This window comes from Spinacia oleracea, chromosome 2 (genome assembly GCF_020520425.1).
Source record: "Spinacia oleracea cultivar Varoflay chromosome 2, BTI_SOV_V1, whole genome shotgun sequence".
NCBI lineage: Eukaryota > Viridiplantae > Streptophyta > Magnoliopsida > Caryophyllales > Amaranthaceae > Spinacia > Spinacia oleracea.
In genome coordinates this window covers 18620900-18645520 of record NC_079488.1, presented here as the reverse complement: position 1 = coordinate 18645520, position 24621 = coordinate 18620900, and the positions used below count along the sequence as shown (strand labels likewise).

At 38.0% G+C, this 24621-nt stretch overlaps 2 protein-coding genes, 1 long non-coding RNA gene, 4 other non-coding genes and 1 pseudogene across 7 annotated transcripts; 3 read left to right on the top strand and 5 right to left on the bottom strand.

Moving 5' to 3' along the window:
* The first annotated feature begins 352 nt into the window (after positions 1-352).
* On the top strand, positions 353-450 carry LOC130468200 (U6 spliceosomal RNA). The gene has a single exon (XR_008928620.1). It is a non-coding gene; the product is annotated as a U6 spliceosomal RNA (small nuclear RNA).
* A 450-nt stretch (positions 451-900) lies between these two features.
* LOC130468178 (U1 spliceosomal RNA) lies at positions 901-1061 on the bottom strand. The gene has a single exon (XR_008928602.1). It is a non-coding gene; the product is annotated as a U1 spliceosomal RNA (small nuclear RNA).
* An 865-nt stretch (positions 1062-1926) lies between these two features.
* On the bottom strand, positions 1927-3199 carry LOC130467763 (PR5-like receptor kinase). The gene has a single exon (XM_056836528.1). The coding sequence runs from the start codon at positions 3168-3170 to the stop codon at positions 2049-2051; it is 1122 nt and encodes a 373-aa protein (XP_056692506.1). The 5' UTR covers positions 3171-3199; the 3' UTR covers positions 1927-2048.
* Positions 3200-3205: 6 nt separating this feature from the next.
* Positions 3206-4225, bottom strand: LOC110805783 (uncharacterized). Its single transcript, XM_022011405.2, has 2 exons — positions 3808-4225; positions 3206-3360 (listed from the first exon to the last, which is right to left on the bottom strand). The coding sequence occupies exons 1-2, from the start codon at positions 4223-4225 to the stop codon at positions 3206-3208; spliced, it is 573 nt and encodes a 190-aa protein (XP_021867097.2).
* A 7287-nt stretch (positions 4226-11512) lies between these two features.
* LOC130468186 (uncharacterized) lies at positions 11513-11674 on the top strand (annotated as a pseudogene).
* A 1532-nt stretch (positions 11675-13206) lies between these two features.
* Positions 13207-13368, bottom strand: LOC130468177 (U1 spliceosomal RNA). The gene has a single exon (XR_008928601.1). It is a non-coding gene; the product is annotated as a U1 spliceosomal RNA (small nuclear RNA).
* Positions 13369-14978, top strand: LOC130467764 (uncharacterized). Its single transcript, XR_008927511.1, has 2 exons — positions 13369-13857; positions 14633-14978. It is a non-coding gene; the product is annotated as an uncharacterized lncRNA (long non-coding RNA).
* On the bottom strand, positions 13675-13898 carry LOC130468407 (small nucleolar RNA U3). The gene has a single exon (XR_008928796.1). It is a non-coding gene; the product is annotated as a small nucleolar RNA U3 (small nucleolar RNA).
* Positions 14979-24621: the final 9643 nt, after the last annotated feature.

Sequence of the window (24621 nt, the reverse complement as noted above, 5' to 3'; positions counted from 1 at the left end):
TAATAAAGCAAGTGGGGTTGGGTAGATATTTTAATAAATAAATAAGTGGGGACCATGTCATTTTGGGGGGTGGGAGGTGGGGTGGGTTTCAAAAATTATTTGTATAATAGGATGGTGGGTCATAGGGTAAATTAGATATATTATTTAATTAGATAGTGGGGTTGATAAGTTACTAAATATGGCAAGTGTATCTCTTAAATAAATACGGCCGGAAAAGGCAAGTGTATCTCTTAAATAAATACGCAGGGAGTATTAGTCCAAAAAATTCCCAGAGTATTCTATGACGGGTTTTCTTTCTATGTTACCATAAAATGCTGAAGTCCGATACATTGGCTTTTAACATTGTTTTTTTTTTTCCTCTTCTGAGACACCTGATAAAATTGGAACGGTAGAGTGAAGTTTAGCATGCGCAGGGATGACACACAAATCGAGGAATGGTCCCAGTTTATTAGCAAATTCTCTCCGACCAACAAGGAACTGTGGGATAATTTGTTTTCTAAGGAAAGCTTAAAGATGCCTTCGTTCAAAAACTGCCACTCTGTGCTAATTACTACTCTGTCTGTACGTGAAATTATTCCTACTCATCTCAAGTTCTCTTTCAGGCTGTATCTATCATTCAAAGGCTCCATAATAAAGGGAGAATAGGTGTAAATGACTCTGAACCAAATCTTACTAATAATGTGTTTTAGGAACTTTGCTCTCGTCCCCCCCTTTAGCCCAGTGGTACTTATGAGAAAGATTTTCATTTCAGGTATATTGTATAGATGCACTTTGAAGAACAGATTTAGTGTACTTCCTCCAATGTCAAACAGATCAATATGCCAATGTCAGTCAAATAACCACGTTACTTCTTCTTTTTGGCAGGTAAAACAATGTGGTAAAGTCTTTAGTAAGAACTAAACAGGGGCCGCGCGAACGCAGGACCCCACTATCACAAATTATGACGTACACTCTTCCACTTGAGAAGATGTTAGGCAGGCACCCCTCCTAAGTGCAATGGAGGTCAATTGCTTAGGCCATGAGCCTTAATGATCGCTTATTGACCCCGTCCAGGTAACTAAATTGTTAAGTCATACGCATCCATTTTATACTCATTGTTTATGTACGCTTCTTGTTAGTTAAATGATGTGGGACAAGATTCAACTTGTTGTTGAGTTCATGATTCTGCAGCAAATTATGTCTTTGTGTATGTATTAACTCTTTAACTAGCTCTAACAGAAGTGATGCAACAATCGAATAATGAATATCGATTGGACTGCCACCGACTTATGATTCCTTATTAATAATGTTCTACCAAGTAGGTTAGTATTGCATAGTCAAAAGAGGACTAAGATTGAAGATCTATATAATTTAACTAGATATCAGGATTGAAAGTGCTTGAATTCTAGTCTTGGTTAAAGAGTAATGCATTAAGGCTCCGTTTGGTATGGCGTAAAACATTTTCCGGGAAAACGATTTTCCTCTATTTTCAATTTTACGTTGTTTGGTTTGCAAAGGAATGTAAAACCATTTTTCCTAGGAGTAAAATTGTTCTCCCAATGATGGAAAACCATTTTCCCTTCAAAAATGAAGGGAAAACTGTTTTCCTTCCTTTTGCCTTACCTCTCTTGTATACTCTTCTCACTACTTGCTTACTTTCCCTTTCATTTTCCTTTTGTTACTTTATTTTTCTTACATGGAACCAAACAACGGAAAACTAATTTTGAAATTGTGTTTTCCGTTGTAACTTGTTTTCCATGAAATTCATTTTACACTGAAAATGTTTTACACCCAACCAAACGGAGCCTAACCTTTCATCGATGTTCTCGTATCTCTGAAAAAAGCAAAAAAGGTGTTCGTAGTAGGAACTAGGAAGCAAGGGAACGATCCTCTACAGCACGCAGAGATCAGAAGATCAGAGGTACAAATACTACAGAACAGATCCTGTTCAAGCAAGGTCGTGCTATGTTATTCATTTCCTCTGGTTTATAAATATACATACTACAGTTTAAACATTCAATGTGGGACTATTTCCACTAGATTTGTTGATTTGACTAATGATGAAAAACCTAACCTGTGCTAAACACAGGTTTTGTAGAAGAACCGAATGCAGAAGTTGGGGGAGAAGATAAGTGTGGCTTGGGAGGCACTTGTAGTAACTCAAGAGGACCTTCCAACATTTCTAAAACTCTGTTCATAGGTGGTCGATTCGAAGGATATGATTGTATACACCATAATCCCACCAAAATCATCTTTCTTCGTACCTCTTTCTCTTCATCATCCTTTATCATCCCATGAACCTCAATGTCATTTTGAAGCTCATCTTCAACCTCGAGCTGACTATATATCCATTCAGGAAAGTACACTTCACTGCTTCCCTTAGCTTCAGAAACTATGTTGTTTCGGCCACATACCATATCCAGCAGCATCATCCCATAGCTATAAACATCTGATTTATGAGAAACTCCTCCAAAATTTCTGCAGAAAACTTCTGGAGCAATGTACCCAATTGTCCCCCTTGCTCCTGACATTGATACCAAACTTTCCTTTCGATTTGGAGGACACAGTCTAGCAAGTCCGAAATCTGAAATCTTTGGACGGAGTTCTTCATCAAGAAGAATATTATGAGGCTTGATATCAAAGTGTAGAATTCGCGTGTTACAACCTCTATGCAAGTAGTCAAGTCCCTTAGCAATTCCAACTGCAATGCTGAACAATGTCTCTGATGTCAATGAATGATCAGTTTCTGCAGTAAATATGAACTTTTCAAGTGATCCGTTGGGGAAGAACTCGAAGATAAGAGCTCGTTTGTTTCCTTCAAAACAGAACCCTAAGAGGGTTACAACATTTACATGGTTAGTCCTACCCATGCTTACTACCTCGTTGATGAAATCATCTCCGTTTCCTTTCAACTTGTTCAGCTTTTTTACAGCTACAAAACGGCTGTTATCAGGTAATTTTCCTTTGTAAACTGTACCAAAGCCTCCTTCACCAAGTTTATCTTCAAAGTTGTTGGTCATTTTCCTTATCTCTGCATATGTGTATCTTTTTGGTGCAAGAGATCCATAACTTTTCAGAAAAGCTTCCACATTTTGGTTCTTCATAGTTCCTTTAGTCCATAGAAGTGAAAACTTTTTGTTTCTTCTCCTTTGTTTTGCATATATAATGATAATAAAAGCAATCAAAACCATAGCTCCAAATGATGAACCAGTTGCAACTGTAAAAATTACTGGTAAGCAAAAATAGACTGTGTCCGACAATTTGACATCAGAAAATCTAGACAAATATTGGTAAAGTAAATATTCCTAGTTTCCCACCAACATATAGAATGGAGTTTGAATGAACTCAGTTGATTACCTAGAATAAGTCCTGACTTCTTCTCTGCAAGGAAACAAAAAACAGTCGGTTTCTACTCAATATTAATGGCAACATGAAAACACTATACACGTAACCACATAACTGATAGGACGCAATCTCCTTTGTGTTTTAATTTGGAAAAAAAACTTTAGAACTTTAACCTGAAATATTTGTCATGCTTATTTCTAGGTAAGACAGATACTGAAATTCATGAGCACCATAAATTTAGTAAAATTAGGCTTAGACACGACGACCCGACCCGTCATGTGGGTGTAGAGTGGATTGAAGTAGGCTGGGCTCGAAGCCAAGCCTAGCCCAACCTGAGAGATACTTTTTTTTGGGTGCAAATGAGCCACAGGTGCAATATAAATTACAAATGTAAAGGGAATTCGAACCCGACACCTGTCATACACATACCCTCAGTCTTAACCACTAGGCCAAGACCTCATTGATAGAGAAAAAGATACTTACTGTATGTTTGGGAAAATGGAACAACACAATGAAGAGCATGAGTTCTATCAGGACAGTAACAATTGAACTGAGAGTATCTGTCATCAAATCCACACTGCCCTCCAGATGTTAAACAGTCTGTGCAATTATAAGCTGTCCAGTTAAGCATCAACCCCTTTCCCAATTTATCAATGATTCTACCACCACGACTCGAACCTTCATCATTGTAGGACACTGTAATAACCCCTCCACACTTTTCCTTCAAATAATTCACTCTTGAGTCATTCCTATACACGGCTATTTCTCCGCATTTGTTGAAGATGGCTGCAAGATGTAAAGAAGGCCCTAAAAGTATAGCCCATTCTTGCAGCCCATCAAAGTGCAAGCAAACAGCAGCAGGTGCAAGCAAACAGCAGCAGCAAAGAATCAGTGACATCATTGTCACATGATCCCAAATATTTCATTCTCAGTACAATGTTGTTTTGTCTTTTCCTTAGGAAATTTCTAGGAAAGTGAGCCAATGATTAGCTGTCCTCTTGTGTGAGAATTTGGTGGCTGAAGCCCTAAAGTGGCCTCACTATATAAACATGTATTGTACACACTCAAACAATGAATGAGAATGAGAGAAATATTTGGTTGAAAGAATTCTTGCATTAACAGTTTATTGTTCACATTGTTGTTTGTTCATTTGCTGTTAATCATCATGGTATCAGAGCCACGGTTCACCAAAATCCAATCTTTCAACCTATCTTGGTAAGGAAAACACAGAAATCCTCAAATACAGTGAGTTTATTCCTCAAAAATCTCATCTTTTAATTCTTTAAAGTAGAAAATTCTGGTTCAGCTATGGTTACAATAGATCCAACAAGTCATTTGTATCTTAACCCTTCTGATGGCACTCAGTTTGCAAACATAGAAAAGCTCCAAGGATCTACAAACTACAGATCTTGGAAGCGTTCTATGGAAATTGCTTTGGCTTCAAAACGAAAGCTTGGATTTGTTACAGGTGCTTATAAGAAAGATGAAGACCCAACAGAGGCTGAACATTGGGAAACTTGCAACAACACAGTTATCTCTTGGATCATTGGGACTGTATCTGAGTCCATAAAAAAGTCCATCATGTTTCTGAATAGCTCTGCACAAATATGGAAGCAGTTAGAACAAAGGTTGTCTCTGACCAATGGTTCGAGAAAATACAAGCTCAACAGGGACTTGTATGAAACCAAACAGATGGGAAAACCCATCAGCGATTACTATACAGTCATGAGTGGTTTGTGGGAAGAGCTGGAATCTCTCAATGATTTCCCACCTATCACTACTATGACTGCAGAGATAAACTCATTCATACAAGCCCTGTCAAGGCAACAAGAAGAGCAGAAACTCTTCCAGTTTCTAAATGGTGTAGATGAACAATATGCACCTCAGAGAAGTCAGCTTCTCATGATGACTCCATTGCCTTCTGTAGAAACAGCCTGTAGCTGTCTTCAACAAGAAGAGTCACAGAGGGATATCTTGGGACACATCAAGGAAGAAGGTGAAAATCTTGCCATGTATAGCAAGGGAAATGAAATGACATGTACAGCTTGTGGGAAAACTGGACACATGAGTGACAAGTGTTGGAGTGTAGTTGGCTATCCTAGCTGGCATCCTAAAGGAAAGCAAACTGGAAAAGCACCTTACAAAGGAAAAGGGAAGATGCAAGGTGGTGGACAACAAAAATGGAACAAATGGAAGCAAGGGAATGGCATGAAACTTGCTGGAAATGCTCATGGAAATAGTGAAACCGGTTCCAGTGGAGGTAACAAATCACAGATAAACACTCAACAGTTAGAGCAGCTGCTTAGAATGCTACCTGTACCCTCCAAGGAAGGTGGATCAGACACAGATGAGGAAATGGACATGAACTATTCAGGTATGGTGTCCTGTTATTTTGCTGACTCCTTAGGGTTAGATTGGATAATTGATTCTGGAACATCCAATCACATGACTGGAAACTTTAACACCTTGATTAATCCTGTTAAGAGTCAGAACAGTCCATATATTAACCTTCCTACTGGTGAAACTTCTAGTATATCTCATTTTGGAAATGTTAAACTTGAAAGTGATCTAGAACTAAAAAAGGTTCTGTATGTTCCTGCATTTAAACACAACTTGTTGTCTGTGAATAAGTTGCCTGAGGATGCAAACTGTAAAGTGAATTTCTACTCTGGTTATTGTGTCATTGAGGATTCAACCAGCAAAGCTGTAAGAGGAATTGGTAGAGCTTTGAATGGCTTATACTATCTGATAAATGAACCACTGGTAAAGACTCTTCAGAAATTGAAGAGTGGAACTGTGAATACAACAGAAATGAAATCAAATGAAAAGCTAGCTGGAAATGTGACAAGTGTGTCAAGTGTACCAACAGTGGTGAAAGATGTACCCACTTTGAGTGCACCAGTATTATGGCATCACAGACTAGGCCATGCTCCTATGAAGAAAATTGAGAAAATTGAAGGAATTGGAGATGTAAAGGGGAATAACAGTGAAGTGTGTTTGAGCTGTCCTTTGGCAAAGTTCACCAAACTTCCCTATACACAGAGTAAATCTACGGCTGTTGATGCATTTGATCTTGTGCACATAGACATATGGGGTGCTTACAAGGTGAACACAAGAGGAAATCACAGATACTTCATGACTATAGTTGATGACCATACCAGAGTCACATGGGTTCACCTGCTGAAAGCCAAATCAGATGCATATCAAGCCATCTCCACCTTTGTGAAAATGGCAGAAACACAACATGAGAAGAAGCTTAAAGTCATCAAGTCAGACAATGCACTTGAATTTGATGATAGCAAGTGCAGACCATTCTTTGATTAACTAGGTGTCATACACCAGACATCTTGTGTCAACAGACCACAACAGAATGGTCGAGTTGAGAGAAAACACAGGAACATACTTGAGATGTCTAGAGCAATAAGGTTTCACTCTGGTTTACCTTTGAAATTTTGGGGTGATTGTGTACTTGCTGCAGTTCACATTACCAACAGACTACCCTCTTCTGTGATACAGAACAAGACTCCCTATGAGGTTTTGTACAACAAAAAACCCAAGTACAAACACCTTAAAGCATTTGGGTGTCTAGCAATTGCAAGCAATCCTAACAACAACAAAGACAAGTTTGAAGCCAGAGGAGTGCCTTGCATTTTTATTGGATATCCTATTACTCAAAAGGGATACAAGCTGTATAATCTGCTCACTCAAACAGTCTTTGTCTCCAGAGATGTGAGATTCTATGAGAGTATATTTCCCTATCACATTTTCCACTCAACCTCTGCTGATGCAAGCACATGCAGCAACACAAACAATCAACCATCACTGTGGATAGGTGATGATCCCATACAAAGTGATGACACTGCTGATGACACACAAGCAAGCAGTACTCCCATTGTGACCTCCCCTGAACAAAGGAGATCAACTAGATCACACAAAACACCAGCTTGGCACTCAGATTATCAAGTATCTCATGCCACAGTAACTGAGCCTTCTGTTGTGCATTCAGTGGTACAAACTAGAGCTACCCCGCAATTTTTTTGCTTCATGACACACATAATTCAACCTAAAGTGCTTGATCCTAAGCATTTTAAACATGCTGTTCAGAGTGAGAAATGGAGACATGCTATGAATGATGAGTTGGATGCTTTGGAAAGCAACAATACATGGGAAATAACTGATCTCCCCCCTGGGAAGCAAGCCATAGGATGTAAATGGATATACAAAACTAAATATCACTCTGATGGAGGTCTTGACTGAAATAAGTCCAGATTAGTTGTGTTGGGAAATAGGCAGAGATATGGAATTGACTATGAAGAAACATTTGCACCAGTGGCAAAACTTTCCATTGTGAGGTCTCTTTTGGCTGTTGCATCTCTCAGTAACTGGTTCATACACCAAATGGATGTAAAGAATGCATTCTTACATGGTGATTTGAAAGAAACTGTGTACATGAAATTTCCACCAGGTTACCTAGGGTATGGCTTCAGATTCAGTGATCAGTTTAAGGGGGAGCAGTCCACTCATCATTCTACAAAGGTATGCAAGTTGTTGAAATCCTTTTATGGTCTCAAACAAGCACCCAGGCAATGGTTTGCAAAATTAAGTTCTGCTCTGAAGGCAAATGGTTTCACTCAGTCCAAGAGTGACTACTCATTGTTCATCAAAGAAAGCACTGAAGAATTTGTTGGTATACTGGTGTATGTGGATGATTTGATTATAGCTAGCAACAATCTGGATCTCATAGATCAAGCTAAAAAATTCCTCTCCTCTCAGTTCCATATGAAAGACATGGGTGAGTTGAGATATTTTTTGGGAATTGAAGTTGACAGGACTGCTCAAGGCATATTTCTCTCCCAAAAGAAATATGTATGTGATCTGCTAGAAGAATATGGACTCAGTCAATGTAGGGCATTGAAGCTTCCCATGGATAGTCACACCAAACTCACACCTGACAGTGGTGAACCACTCCCCAATCCTGAAGTATATCAGCAACTGGTAGGCAAACTCATCTACCTAACTCTCACAAGACCTGATATTGCATACACAGTGCACATTCTTAGCCAATTCATGCACAACCCCACTTGTGTACATCAACAAGCAGCACTGAGAGTACTTCGATACTTGTCTGGTTCAACTGATCAGGGCATTCTCCTTGCTAGTCACTCTACAGCTAAGTTGACTGCTTATTGTGACAGTGACTGGGCTGGTTGTCCATCCACCAGAAGATCCACTACTGGCTACTGCATTCTCCTTGGTGATTCTCCTATAAGTTGGAAATCCAAAAAACAATATGTGGTTGCAAGATCTACTGCTGAAGCTGAGTATAGAGCTATGGCTATGACTGTGTGTGAAGTAATGTGGCTAACTCAACTCCTTAAAGAATTGGGACTAAAATCTCTAAAGTCTACATCAATCTTGTGTGACAATCAAGCAGCTTTGTCTATTGCAGCCAATCCAGTCCATCATGAAAAGACAAAACATGTGGAGATTGACTGTCATTTCATTAGGGACAAGGTGCATGAAGGAATCATCTCTCCAACCTATGTCTCTACTCAGAATCAGCTTGCAGATGTGTTCACTAAGATCTTATCCACTAAACAGCATCAAGATCTTCTTTCCAAGCTGGGAGTGATCAATCACTCCTCACTCTCAGCTTGAGGGGGAGTGTTGAAGATGGCTGCAAGATGTAAAGAAGGCCCTAAAAGTATAGCCCATTCTTGCAGCCCATCAAAGTGCAAGCAAACAGCAGCAGGTGCAAGCAAACAGCAGCAGCAAAGAATCAGTGACATCTTGTCACATGATCCCAAATATTTCATTCTCAGTACAATGTTGTTTTGTCTTTTCCTTAGGAAATTTCTAGGAAAGTGAGCTAATGATTAGCTGTCCTCTTGTGTGAGAATTTGGTGGCTGAAACCCTAAAGTGGCCTCACTATATAAACATGTATTGTACACACTCAAACAATGAATGAGAATGAGAGAAATATTTGGTTGAAAGAATTCTTGCATTAACAGTTTATTGTTCACATTGTTGTTTGTTCATTTGCTGTTAATCATCAGCATTCCAGTCTGTTCTCCCTGTATTCTTCCCTAACCGTTCCTGAGCAGTTCGGAAACGCGAATACATCATCATAATTTGATGCATAGTAGATCAAATTGTTCTCAAAAGTCAGATTCTTCATCGAATCCAAACAACCATTCCCACCAACAACATCACCAGAAAAAACAGAGTTTACAACTTGAAACTGCTCTCTTTCATAGGAGATGTTTCTTATTACGTATGTGTTCCTTGATATATTGAACAAAACAAATCCATCATTCCTGCAGTATACCTCAAAACCAGGATACCCACAATAAGATTTTTGCTCATTATGTAAATGGAAAGGATATCTTATACTTAGATTTCTGCAAAACCTCGTTACACAGTCACCGAAATGATTCTCTGATAAACAAAGTAGGAGATGAACCTGAAGTAACAGAGTTAAACTGAATAAAGTTGACTTGCATAAAAAACTTACTTTCTTCATTTTGGTATCAACAAGGAAAAGGATTATTTTTAGAACTAATTTTGAAGGTTCATTGAAATTCTGGTTAAAAGACTTTTGATTCTCATGACATGAACAGATTACAAGTGAGTGAACATAATAGGAGTTGACCTTGGCCCACGTACTATCTCACTTTGAAAGGTTCAACATTAGTTTGTTCAACTTGTTTAAATTAACTGCATTTAATTTTCCAAATTCAAAGACTAGTCAATAAAGAAAACTTGCACTCTGAAAAACTAAAGATAAGCATAGAAAACTACTTCATATATAGAATGTGTTTTAACTATGTGGATGTACAAGCATATCAAGGACTAAAGAAAACCGATACCCACGAGGAAAACTATGAACAACGCGTAGAGGTGTCGATGAGTGGACTCGACAATACATGTAGCACAACCTGTATGGTCCATTCACCATATCAACAAAAAATTCAAGTATAGAAATAGTTTTATTCAACAATAATTGAAAAACCAAATTCTACTTCACACATTGTCATAAGTATTATCGATCAAGAGAGAAATATTACACTCCTATCCTAATCAAGAACTAATTAATGACAAATATAACCCACTCAACCTAACACTAACACACCATGAATCATGATCCAAGCCTCTAATCTAATTTGCATAAAAATAACACCAATTTGTACTTTTCAGGCCCCAACCTTTTTATGGGGAAGAAATTAAAAGGACCTAATTGTTCATACGCGGCCTTTTCATGCTCCAAGCATTCAGATGTTCCACGATCACCGCTTCCGAACCGTTGTTAAACACATGTAAATGGGCCTTGTCCATGATTGCTATGTTGGGATAAACCCTTGATACTATACATTTTTTGCCTCCAGCTCCGAAATTCTCCCAGATGGAGTGATCAATCTGCATAAAATCACCCCAATTACATCAAAAATACTATCCTAAGCTGAAAACTCCATTATGGTATTGGTGCTGTAGTTTTACTTTCTTCGTTTTATTTTTAGAAATTTGTTCTCAAGTATTTTATTAAAGTACCTTTGCATCCAGTTTAATGCCTACTTGTTCTATGTAATGAATTAATGATTTTTGAAACCACTAACTCAACTATGTTGTTTATGGAATTGGTTTCAGATTTCAAAGCCTCTAGCCTGTTGTCTCTTACATATTTTGTCACAGATGTTAGGAGTAAAACAACTGAATTTACATGGTATTTGAAAGATTGAAGAATGTTGTATCAACATTTTGGGCTCGTGAACTTTTTTACTTTCGCTTGCTCTTTTACAGGGAGAAGCAACAACTGTCCAACTGCAACCCTTATCGCACAAAATCCTTGGAGGTTCAATGTAAGCACCCTTACTTTTAAGTATTATTTACTTGTGACAAACCTTTCTCAATTTGTTCAAGATGGTTCCACACTGTATAGCCTTTACCCTTAAAAATATGTATGTACGATAAACCTTGCTCCATTTGTTCTCCAAATCCACAAGATTCCATGACCTCTGGCTCTCTTATACAATATTCTATCCATGTAATGCAAAAGTCAGAATAATAATGAGTTCCTGAAGTTTGTTGTGGACGAAACCCCAAAATAAGGAGTTGCACCACAATGATAATGTACGAGAAGACTGCTGTAACTATAGCACATAAAAGGTAAGAATTGAGAGTGAACAAATCATACCTTTCTCGGCCTTTTGGCTAAGATCAAGTGTAGTATCTGTTCTTATCAGTTTAATATCTGATACGTGGGCGAATGGCCCACAACGATATTAAATTTATTTAAGGGGGAAGTCTCACCACAGTAGCTTGCTGCTGGGGTCTTCAAGCGTCGCTATCTCTTATACATGCTAATAAGACTAAGTTGTAAAATACACACGATTGTTTAGAGTGAGGGATACAAAATTGATGAATTTATTAGGGGTTATATGATTCACTATCATGTCCTCTATAGCTCAATAACTAGTTTGAACTGTAAATAGCAGTTGCTACTTAAATAAAGAACTTGCACTTGGGTTGTTACAGTCTCCTTAAAGGACGCCATTTAAATGTATTTGAATCTCCTTGAAGAACCCATTCTACCCATTCAAATGTATGTCATTTAATGCGGCGAAAAGTAAAACCTACATGAATGCCTCAGCCTCTGTTGAAAACAATGATACCAGAATCTGAAGGTTTAAAGATGACAAAGTTTAACAATTGATCTCCGATTACACTATATGTGAGAGACATACCCCGTGATACCCTTCCCTTAGTCGTCAGTTCTCAAGTCATACCCTGTGCTATCCTTCCCTTAGTTCCTTGAAGAGAGTGGTCTTCTTGGTACTCGGTCGAATGCCTTTGGGGTAACATTCTCCTTGTTTGATGCACAAAATAGTTAGCAAACCAAACTTCTTGTCAACTCCTTGTGTTTTACATATGTTATGTGACATTTCTTAATAGAAACTTGTTGGTTTTTTAATGGTAAGAAATTTAGGTTAAGTTGGGAACATATGCTATTGAAATCTTCTTGACAAAGATTTTGTCACATGGCAGAGAGAACGGAAATTCAATCTTCTTTCCATTTTGATTGGTTCCAACTTTCCAAGTACTAATATGCTAAGAGAAGCATTTCAATATTATGTACTTATGGTTCATGTTGAACTGAAATTGTTCTGGGATCCTACCCAGAAACTTCTGACATTATCATTTTTGTTACAACAGGTCCAACACATCAAATGGTGAATCATTCATACTTAATATGCCAAATCTGATGTTAAGGTAGGCAGGACACAAAGTAAACCTTTCTGCTCAACTTCAAATGTTGTCATGGAACTATGGAAGAAATAGAGACTTGGCGAAGTATTTAATGAGGTTCTTTTAGGAATAGGCACACCTATGCTGAAAATTATTAGGTACACCCGGGTGCACCGTGCACCCAAGGGTATTTTTATGCTCATGGGTGGTCCCTCGCATATTTTCTCCTTACATGTAAGGGGATATATAAGAGGGTGCACCGTGCACCCAGGTGCACCTAATATGTTCTACACCTGTGGAAGCTACTCAGCTTATAGTGGACCTAAAAGACTGCATAGGAAATGAGAAATGTTTGGCCTTGGCCCTATGATATGTTAAGGAATGTAATAGGTTCCTGGAGAGTAGAATTTTAGTGCTGCAATAAGTATTTAGTCCTACTCAGCACAAGTTCTCTCTCACAAATACATTATTCCTACTCAGCACAAGTTCTCTTTCAGGGATGTAATCTGTACTAATAATGTGTTCAGGAACTTTCATTTCTTCCCCTTTAGCCGAGTAGGACTTATGAGAAAGATTTAGTTGATTAACCAAGCTACTTCTTCTTTTTGGCAGGTGGTAAAATCTTTAGAAAGAATTGAAGAGGGGCCGCGCGAACGCAGGCCCCCACTATCACAAATTATGACGTACACTCTTCCTCTTGGGAAGATGTTAGGCAGGCACCCCTCCTAAAGTGCAATGGAGGTCACCTACTTAAGCCATGAGCCTTAATGATCGCTCATTGACCCCGTCCAGGTAAGTAATTTGTTATGTCATACGCATCTCTTTTTTATACTCATTGTTAATTTGTAAACCTCTTGTTATTAAAATGATGTGGGACAAGATCTGACTTGCTGCCGAGTTCACGACTCTGCAGCAAATTAGCACAGACTAAAAAATTAGGTTTTCTGCAACATTAAAATGAATTCATGATTATGTCTAACATCCCAAAGTTAATGCATAGTATACATAGAACAAAAATGCTACTCCGTATGATGGGTTGAGAAGTCTGTCGGTCAGCATATACCATCTCAAACTCAGAAGGGAAAAAAGCAAAAAAAGGTTGAAGAAGTCTGTCAGACAACCGTATGAACATCCCAAACTCACACATAGGAAGAAAGGGAACGGATCCTCTACAGCACACACACAGATCAGAAGATCAGCTGGTAGCCGTTAATCACGCTCAGAACATACGGTCATAATTCATCCACCAGACTTGGTTTTCTGTCTCCTTAGAACTCAAGAATACAGAGGTACGAATACTATAGAACAGATCCTGTTCAAGTAAGGTCGTGCTATGTTATTCATTTCCTCTGGTTTATAAAGATACATACTATAGCCTAAATAGTCTATGTGGGACTTCTTCCACTAGATTTGTTTTCATACTTCCACCACACGTCCAGTCCTTCATTGAATGGTAATTTAGCCCCAAAGATGGTTTAACGCTAGTAAATTATTTCTACAACGAATTGAAGTTATTAACTTGGGCTGCTCATCCCTTGTTTTTGCGTAGGCTATCACTTGTTTGGTTTGTTTACCCTCAGTGAGGAGGGTCTCTTAATGCTTTTCTATTTCTTTCGAGATATATAGTGAATTTTTTTAATAGTTATGGTCTATGAGTATAAGACAGTCTTACACAAAAATTACTTAAACAAACTTCTACTTAATTTTTCTATAAGTTATTTATATGGCGTATGTGACATGATATATGTTTGAAAGGTTGGAAATGGCTCCAAATTAAGCATATGCTTTGGAGAATGGCAAAAAATAATTTGTATTAAACCATTATCAAGCTTGGCACCTTGAAAAAGTCCGTACTTCATTCTCTACAAAATACTTCTTTGTTAGAGTTGACTGATCGTGAACTACAGATTTACAATGTGGAGTGCTATGCATTCACATTAAGCCATAATTGACGACCTTAGCAGAGTGGGGATGAATGAAATGCATTTAAAGTTGCAAAGTTACTTTAATCCGTTTCTAAAAATTTCAGTTGTAGTTAAATTTGCATATTTTTTGACCTTGCAGGTGAGGAGAGCACTATTGATAATACATCAAAGAGATGAAGTTGAGTACAAGAGAGAAAGGCGTGTAATTGTTCGTAAAGCTTGAGATCGAAGCACACCGTATTCGAAAACCTGTTACTTCAGTGTTATCTCCAAACTCACTTGTACCCTGCAAGTTGTATATTTCCATCATATCAAATATATGTTCTTTTGACCTTACACTTGGTGACCAGCAACCCATATTTGCATTATGTATTTAATTATGTAACCTAGAATTTAGGCTTCTGTTTGTGTATGATTATGGTTCATGGTTGGCAGTTAATCGGTTGTTGGCTTGCTTGTGCTTAGCAGTTAGCATGCAACACTAATTTATGTTCTTCAGTTTCAACTGTAGCCAGTCTACTTCCAATTAGCCTCGGTTTGTCACAGGCTGTTGGAGTATTGTTTAACTAACTGATGCTTGTTATGTAAGTAAACTTCTCATATTGTGCGCTGCATGGTGTAGCTGGATGAATTAGGGCTTCATCTGTTATGGCCTTTATATTTCGGACAATAGTGACTTTTTTGGACAAGTGAATAAAGAATCGGATGCTTTTCATGTGCCCTATTAGGCCTAAAAGGAAAATGGGATGGTTAGAACTATCCGTTTCACCTCTTAAATTAAATAAAATTTTAATCGATTTTCTTGTAAAACTCAATTTGTTGAATTAAGTTATTCTGAGCTTTATGTGACGCTACCTACATTATGCTTGCTACGTAAGTAAACTTGTTAGATTGTATGTTGCATGGTGTGGCTGAATGCATTGGGGTTTCACCTATTATAACCTTTAGCTTTTTATGGACCCATGAGGCACCGAAATGCAATTTGGGTGGTTAAATTCATCTATTTTTCCTCTTAAATGAAATGATATTTTAGTCGATTTTCTTGCAAAACTCATTTTGTTGAATCAAAGGTTATTTCGAGCCTTTATGTGACAAGCTAGTGGTGATTATGGTTCCAAACAACCTTGTATGAACCCTGGATGCACTCCCTCAAATTTTGGGAGTTTTCGAGACCATGTCCAGAAAATCTTAAAAATTGACCTGACATGGAGTATAATATAGCCTTTATATTTTAGACTATTGTAGCTTTTTTGCACACAAAATGTTAGATTCCCTAATACTTTTCACGGACTCCACGAAACCCCATGAGATATTGAGTGAGTAGAACCATTAATTTCTACTCTAAAATGACATTTTAGCCGATTTTCTTACAAAACTTATTCTATACCTCATCTGACAAACCGATGGTTTTTTACGGTTCCAAATTACCTTAAATATGGACTGCGTTAGAAACGTTAGAGACTAAAATTCTTCCCATGGACCCAACGAAACTAGTTTTGTTGAATAATGGTAATTCCGAGCATTTATGTGAAAAAGTAGTAGGTGTTTATTATTCAAACAATATTGTATTGCCCTTGGATGCATTTCCCATTTGGGAGTTTATGCGAGGGCCCCGAAAATATCTAAAAGTGGTATAAACTGTAATGCCCCGACCTTCAATTCAAGTAATTAAACAGCGGAATTTAACCTAATTCGGTAGAGACATTCCCGCCGTAACTCCCTCTTGAGAATTACAAGACGAACATCATAATGTAAGCTATTAAAACTCCATATTAACATAATAATACTTTTTATATCCAAAATAGAAGTACATAACTTACTAAAAGTCTTTACTTAAACTATTACAACTTTAAGCATTAAATAGGTGAACATTATTAAAGTGAAATCCTCGCCACTGCTTGTTTCCATCGTCCCCAGCAGTACCTAAAACAGAAAAACAAACCGGTGAGCCCAAGACTCAGTAACGAACTATTCTAGTAGCATAAATTTATTTCAATTCATTTAAGTTGATAAGACATGAAGAATAGAATAATGTAAAACATTTAATAAAACATCATATTTAATTCATTCATAACTTTTTATTAATATGATATTCGGTGACAAGTATGACATGGTGGAACGTCTTCCACGATGGGTTGGTGCCCATAAAACATGAGAGTCTTGGCTCAATGGGCTCAATGACCGAGAATCGTAACTTGTGAACATATACTGCCAAACGGACCAGGTCTTTCACATTTATTTATCATGTTTCGTTTAATTTTTCTTTTCTTAGCCTTTGTACTTCAGTTGAAGTAGCATAAATTCCTTTAGATCGTAAAATCAAACATCAATTCTTTCATGGTTTCTCATAAACATCACATTATAAGAAATAATTCAATCAAATCAAATTTCTTTCCCACAATCCATAAAACACGTCAAAATATTTAATTACATAAATTCAATCATAACGTCATAATTTCATAATCATATTTAGAAGGGGATTGCGGGTATTAGCAATAGTCGTTACCTCAATTCCGCGATTTGCTAAGCTTTTTCCTCGGTTTTTTCCTTCTGAGCTCCGAGTCCGTTTTCTTTGAAAATATTAAATTATTGAACTAGTATTAGAACAATAAATTTTTTAAATCAATATTTTCAAAATATATATATTTTATAAATTCACAAATCAATTTTTATGAAATATTATTTAAATCCCATTTTTGTTTTGTCAAGCTAGTGAGTTATTTTAATAATTAAATACATTTTTCGTTCTGAAAATAATAAATAATTTATCAGCACATAATTATATTATCAAACTTTATTTATTAAAACATGAGTATTAGTATAGGTGTAGAAAATCTGAACCTTAAAATTCATGTAGGAATTACTCCCTCCGTCCCTTAACACTCGCACCGATTTGACCGGTGCGGAGTTTAAGACATTTGAATTGACTTATTAATTTAATGGGTGTAGTTGATAGTGGAGTATTTTTTAATATAGTTAGTGCAAAATGTTTAAGAGGTAGGAAGTGGTGAATGGGGGTGGGGGTGTGGGTGTGAATTTTTAAATGATTTTTTGTAGGGAATAGGGGTGTAGGTGGAGTTAGCAAGTAAGTGTGAGAATTAATATAATATTGGTATAAATTTTCATTTATAGAAGCGGTGCAAGTATTAAGGGACGCCCCGAAAAGGAAAGCGGTGCGAGTATTAAGGGACGGAGGGAGTATAACTTACCCAAAGCCCAAATATTTAGAATTGGGCCAACTTTTAATATGGGTTGGGAACCAAAGTTCTAAATTAGAACTTGGTTCCTGGGAGGTGAGAGCACGAACAGGGAGCAACGAAGGAGCGGGGAAATACGAATAGGAAGGAGAGGAATAGGGGAGGTGGCGGCTGAGGCCTGGGTGGCTTGGCGTCGTAGGGTTGCGCCGACAAGGAGACGGTGGTGGTGGTTTCGCGGTGGCGGAACGACGAGGGAAAGGGGGGGAAAGAGAGAAAATCAGAGGAGAGGAAACATGAGAGTTTGAGGGGGATGGGTGGTTCTAGGTGGCGGCAGCAGCAGTTCGCGGAAAATGTGGAGCGGAGATGGGTTTAGGAGGTGGTGAGGTGGCTAGGGAGTGGTGGCACGGTACCGGTGGTGCGCCAGAGGAGAGAAAATGAGCAGGGAGTGCGGTGAGGAGGGTGGAAATAAGGGAGTTTGAGGGAGGGTTGTGGGGCGGTTCTGGTCGAAGAGAACGGCTGGCAGTTGGTGTTTACAGGGGGGAAAATGATGGTGATTTTCAGTTTGATAATTGATTTGTTGATGAAATTTTGAGGATCGTGGCTATTTATAGTGTCAAGTAGAGTGAAGAAGACGGAGAAATCCTTGAGGTCCAGAAAATGAATGTGGACCTAATAAGGAGAAAGAGTAGACAAATTGAACGTGGAGAGGAAGGAGGAAGAAGATGAAAAAATTTCTCTTGGGGACATTTTGATCATTTTATAAAGTTAGGCAAATTTCTAAAATTTTGTTTTTATTTAGGAATTGGTAGAAATAGAAATGCTTTATTAAAACCAAGCTTTTGAAATAAATCTTTATAAAATATCATTAACATAAATAAATTTTTCCCGTCAAAAAAAAAAAAACATAAATAAATTTTTGATTATGAGTTTATCGTTTAAAATATATCGTAAAAATGTTTAAAATAACGAAATTTAATTATTTCTAAATATTTAAAAACGAAATCAAGTTAATAAATGTTTTTAATTTTAATAAATCAAAGTTTAAAATTATGGGTATTACTCTCTTACCCACTTATAAAAAGTTTCGTTCTCGAAACTAGAGCTCAGTTGAACCTGAATTAATTGCCATTCTTCGAAATCATACATGTCATACTCAATCGTTTAATTTGCTATGCAAACATGATTGAATAACATAATCATTCAAATTAGATATCAAAAATTCATGCATCGTATCATTTTTAAGCGAATAACTGGGGATATTTTGATTTCATCTGCGCTTCGACTTCCCATGTGGCTTCAGATGTCAAGTGATTGTCCCACAGGACTTTATCCATTGGAGTTACCTTGCTTCTAATTCGTTTCTCTCTAGTTCAAGAATTTCAATTGGCTTCTCCTCGTATGTGAGATCGTTTCAAAAAAATAAGGGTTCATGTGTAATCACATGGCTTGGATCAGGAACATATTTCCTTAACATTGATACATGGAACAAGTTATGCACCTTTTCCAAGTAAATCGGTAAAGCAAGTTGATGTGCTACTTTTCCTATTCTTTCTAATATCTCGTATGGCCCGATGTATCTTGGGCTCAATTTTCCTGTTTGACCATATCTCATTATTCCTTTTGTCGGTGAAATCTTCAGGAACACGTGATCTCCAACTTCAAACCCTAATGGTCTTCTTTGTTGCTCTGCATAACTCTTTTGCCTACTTTGTGCTGCCTTCATTCTTGATTGGATTAAATGGATCTTGTCAATAGTTTCTTGAATCAGTTTTAGTCCTACAACATATGCTTCATCGATATCACTCAAACATAATGGTGTCCGACATTTCCTTCCATAAAAAGCTTCGTACGCGACCATGCCAATGGTGGCCTGGTAACTATTATTGTATGAGAATTCTACCATAGGTAAAAACATTTCCCATGTTCCTTGAAAATACAAAACACATGCACGCAACATATCTTCGAAAAATTGATTAGTGCGTTTTGTTTGTCCATAAGTCGTTAGATGAAATGCAGTACTAAAGTTAAGTTCCGTTCCAAGAGCTTTCTGCAATTATCTCCAATGGGTAGATTGATACCTCGTATCACGATCAGAAATAATCGAACTAGGCACTCCATGCAATCGCACAATAGTGTTCACATATAGTTCAGCAAGTTGATCTTGTTAGGTTATGATACATACGAACAACATAAATCATGCGGAAAAACCTTAATGCCAGGAATCATATTAATTGCACATAATCATATAATTAGTCTAGGATGCATACACTTTGTAGCGTGCCCTCCCTAGCTGCGCCCGAACCGAACAAGAACAAGTCTTTAGGACTCCAAGTGTCGTCCCTCCGTAGAAAGTCCACAGCACGTCCGGATCCGCCTTAAGCTTGACCAACTAGAATCGCCCTTAAGGTTCTTAGAATTTTCGGCTATTAGGGTGCAAGTGTTTGGCTGATTTTTGCTTGAAAATCTTACCCTTGAATACTTGAAAACTTGTATATAAATTTGTGAACCTAGGCACATATTTATAGAGTCATGGAAAAGTATTTAGAATCCTATTAGGATACCAATTTGTTTAATTAGAATCTTATCAAAACTCTATTGAACAAATTTTATCTTTATTAGGATTAGGATTTAATTATAGAACAAATTCCATTAGCTTTAGGATTTGTATTGAACACAAGCGTTGCACGAGCACGAGCACGAGCACGAGCTGCACAGCTCGCGCAAGCCTTGCGGCCCACGCGAGCAACACAGCCCGCAGCCCACGAGCTCGCGTGCGCACCATGGCTTGGCTGGGCCTGGCCTTGCGCTGGGCCTGACGAGGGTTTGCTGTGTTGTGTTGATGCGCATGGCTTGCTGGACGCAGGCCTGGCTTCGTGTTGGGCCTTTGTCTAGCAAGTTTCGTCCGACGCTAATTCGTACGATGCGCTTCCGATAAAATTCCCGATTTCGGAATTCATTTCCAGTACGAACACTATTTAACATTTCCGATTCCGGAATTAATTTCCGTTTCGAACAAATATTTAATATTTCCGTTTCCGGAATTAATTTCCGATTCCGATAATATTTCCGATTCTGACAATATTTCCGATTCCGGCAATATTTCCGATAATATTTTCCGATACGTACCATGTTTCCGTTTCCGGCAACATCTACGACTTGGATAATATTTATATTTCCGATACGATCCATATTTCCGTTTCCGGCAATATCATCATTTCCGGAGTATTCATTTACTTGCCTTTGACGATCTCAGCTCCCACTGAAACCAAGATCCGTCGATTTCGAATATCCATAGATGGAGTATTTAATGCCATTAAATACTTGATCCGTTTGCGTACTATTTGTGTGACCCTACGGGTTCAGTCAAGAGTAAGGTGTGGATTAATATCATTAATTCCACTTGAACTGAAGCGGCCTCTAGCTAGGCATTCAGCTCACTTGATCTCACTGAATTATTAACTTGTTAATTAATACTGAACCGCATTTATTAGACTTAACATTAAATGCATACTTGGACCAAGGGCATTATTTCCTTCAGTCTCCCACTTGTCCTTAGGGACAAGTGTGCATTTCCTAATTCCTTTGTCGCTCGATGCTTGCTCTTGAACATAAGGTAAGAGTTGTCATCCTTATTATGTCCAGAGGTGTTTCTCGATTTCAGAGTTCAACTGATCAAATAAACAGATAATCATAGCCTGTGATTCATCTGAGCACGACAATGCATTTTACAGTTTCTAGCTCTCCGAGTGGCCTTGTACAACTTTTAGCATCTCATCCCGATTTATGGGAGGACAATCCCAATCTTGCGATCTTGAGATTAGACTTCGTTTGATAGGTGATTACCTGAGCGTTGCCTTTATAGCCTCCTTTTACGGTGCGACGGTTGACAACGTCAAAGTAAGCAGTTCTCAAACAAGTAATCTCAAATCACTCAGGTATTGAGGATTAGTTTCTAATAATTTTAATGAAATTTACTTATGACAGATTTTCATCTCTTACAGTAAAGTTTCATAGGTCTGTCCGATACTAGTCTTCCCAAAGTAAGTATCTATGCAAATGATTACGACATTGCCATGTCCACATAGTTCAAGAAACAAAACTACTAGTCATCTTGTATTCTAGTCGTCTAACGTTTTCTATGCGTCCATCTTTATAGAAAACTCCGACCAGGGACCATTTTCAATTTATTTTTTGACATTCAAGTTCACTTGATAGACATTTCTTAGTCACAGGACTGGTCCTGGCAGTCTATCTTGAATATTTCGTCAAATTGAAGGGACTCATCATTTAATAAACCACAAATTAAATGGAAAAATGAATTCTATTAATTTATTGTGAATGATTAACCAATAATGTTTTACAAAGTATTAAACTCTAAAACTTTAAAACATTAAACAAGGACATCAAAGCCATTCTCCAATATGCTTGATTCCCATAGATGCAGTGTGCGAGTTGTGCTTCGCCTGCGGCAGAGGTTTAGTCAATGGATCTGAGATGTTGTCATCAGTTCATATCTTGCTTATCTCGACTTCTTTTCTTTCAACGAACTCTCGTAGAAGGTGAAATCTACAAAGTACATGCTTGACTCTTTGGTGGTGTCTAAGCTCTTTTGCCTGTGCAATAGCTCCATTATTATCACAATACAGAGCTATTGGTCCTTTAATGGAGGGGACTACACCAAGTTCACCTATGAACTTCCTTAGCCATATAGCTTCCTTTGCTTCTTCATGTGCAGAAATGTACTCCGCTTCAGTTGTAGAATCCGCAATGGTGCTTTGCTTAGCACTTTTCCAGCTTACTACACCTCCATTGAGGCAGAAGACAAACCCAGACTGTGATCTGAAATCATCTTTGTCGGTTTGGAAACTTGCGTCCGTATAGCCTTTAACAATTAATTCATCATCTCCACCATAGACCAGGAAATCATCTTTGTGCCTTTTCAGGTACTTCAGAATATTCTTGGCAGCAGTCCAATCTGCCTCTCCTGGGTCTGACAACATCCGGGCGTGTACATATCATAGCATACATTATTGAACCAATCAATGATGCATATGGAATCCCACTCATTCGTCTACGCTCATCAAGTGTTTTTGGGCACTGAGTCTTGCTTAGAGTCATTCCATGAGACATGGGTAGGTAACCTCGCTTGGAGTCTGCCATCTTGAACCTTTCAAGCACCTTATTGATATAAGTGCTTTGACTAAGTCCAATCATCTTCTTAGATCTATCTCTGTAAATCTTGATGCCCAGTATGTATTGTTCTTCTCCTAGATCCTTCATCGAAAAGCATTTCCCAAGCCAAATCTTGACAGAGTTCAACATAGGAATGTCATTTTCCGATAAGTAATATGTCGTCGACATATAATACTAGAAAAGCAATTTTGCTCCCACTGACCTTCTTGTATACACAAGATTCGTCTGCGTTCTTGATGAAACCAAAGTCACTAACTGCTTCATCAAAACGTATATTCCAGCTCCTTGATGCCTGCTTCAATCCGTAGATTGATTTCTTAAGCTTGCATACCTTTTTAGCATTCTTTGGATCCTCAAAACCCTCAGGCTGTGTCATAAACATAGTTTCTGTTAAAACGCCGTTTAAGAAAGCGGTTTTGACATCCATCTGCCATATTTCGTAATCGTAATATGCAGCGATTGCTAACATTATCCGAATAGACTTCAGCATTGCAACTGGTGAAAAGGTTTCATCGTAATCCACACCGTGGACTTGCCTGTAACCTTTTGCAACCAATCTAGCTTTGAAAACTTCAAGTTTCCCATCCTTGTCCTTTTTCAGTTTGAAAACCCATTTGCTTCCTATGGCTTGGTAGCCATCTGGCAAATCGACCAAATCCCAAACTTGGTTTTCAGACATGGAGTCTAATTCAGATTGCATGGCTTCTTGCCATTGCTTGGAGCTAGGGCTCGTCATAGCTTGCTTGTAAGTCGCAGGTTCATCACTTTCGAGTATAGAACGTCATAGCTCTCGTTCGTCAAAATACCTAAGTATCTTTCCGGTTGAGATCTATATCTTTGCGATCTACGCGAGGTTACATTTCTTGATGGTCCATGATTCTCACCAGATACTTCTAAGATCTCTGAGTTTCATCCTGAATGTCATCTTGAGCATTCTCTAGATTTTGTTGTTCGACTCGAATTTCTTCGAGGTCTACTTTTCTCCCACTTGTCATTTTGGAAATGTGATCCTTTTCCAAAAAGATACCATCTCGAGCAACAAACACCTTGTTCTCAGATGTATTTTAGAAGTAATACCCCTTTGTTTCCTTTAGATAGCCCACAAGGATACATTTGTCAGATTTTGGATGAAGTTTGTCTGAAATGAATCGTTTGACGTATACTTCACATCCCCAAATCTTAAGAAAAGACACATTTGGAGGCTTTCCAAACCATAACTCATATGGAGTCTTTTCAACATCTTTAGACGGAGCTCTATTTATAGTGAGTGCTGCTGTATTTAGTGCATGTCCCCAAAATTCTATTGGAAGTTCGGCCTGACCCATCATTGATCTAACCATGTCTAGCAAGGTTCTGTTCCTCCTCTCCGACACACCGTTCCATTGTGGTGTTCCAGGAGGAGTCAATTCTGATAGAATTCCACATTCTTTCAGATGGTCATCAAATTCATAGCTCAGATATTCACCGCCTCTATCAGACTGCAGTGCCTTAATCTTCTTGCCTAATTGATTCTCTACTTCACTCTGAAATTCCTTGAATTTGTCAAAGGATTCAGACTTATGCTTCATTAGGTAGACATAACCATATCTACTGAAGTCATCAGTGAAAGTGATAAAGTAGCTGAAACCACCTCTAGCATTTGTACTCATTGGTCCACATACATCTGTATGGATTAAACCCAATAGTTCAGTTGCTCTTTCTCCAACTTTAGAGAAAGGTTGCTTTGTCATTTTGCCAA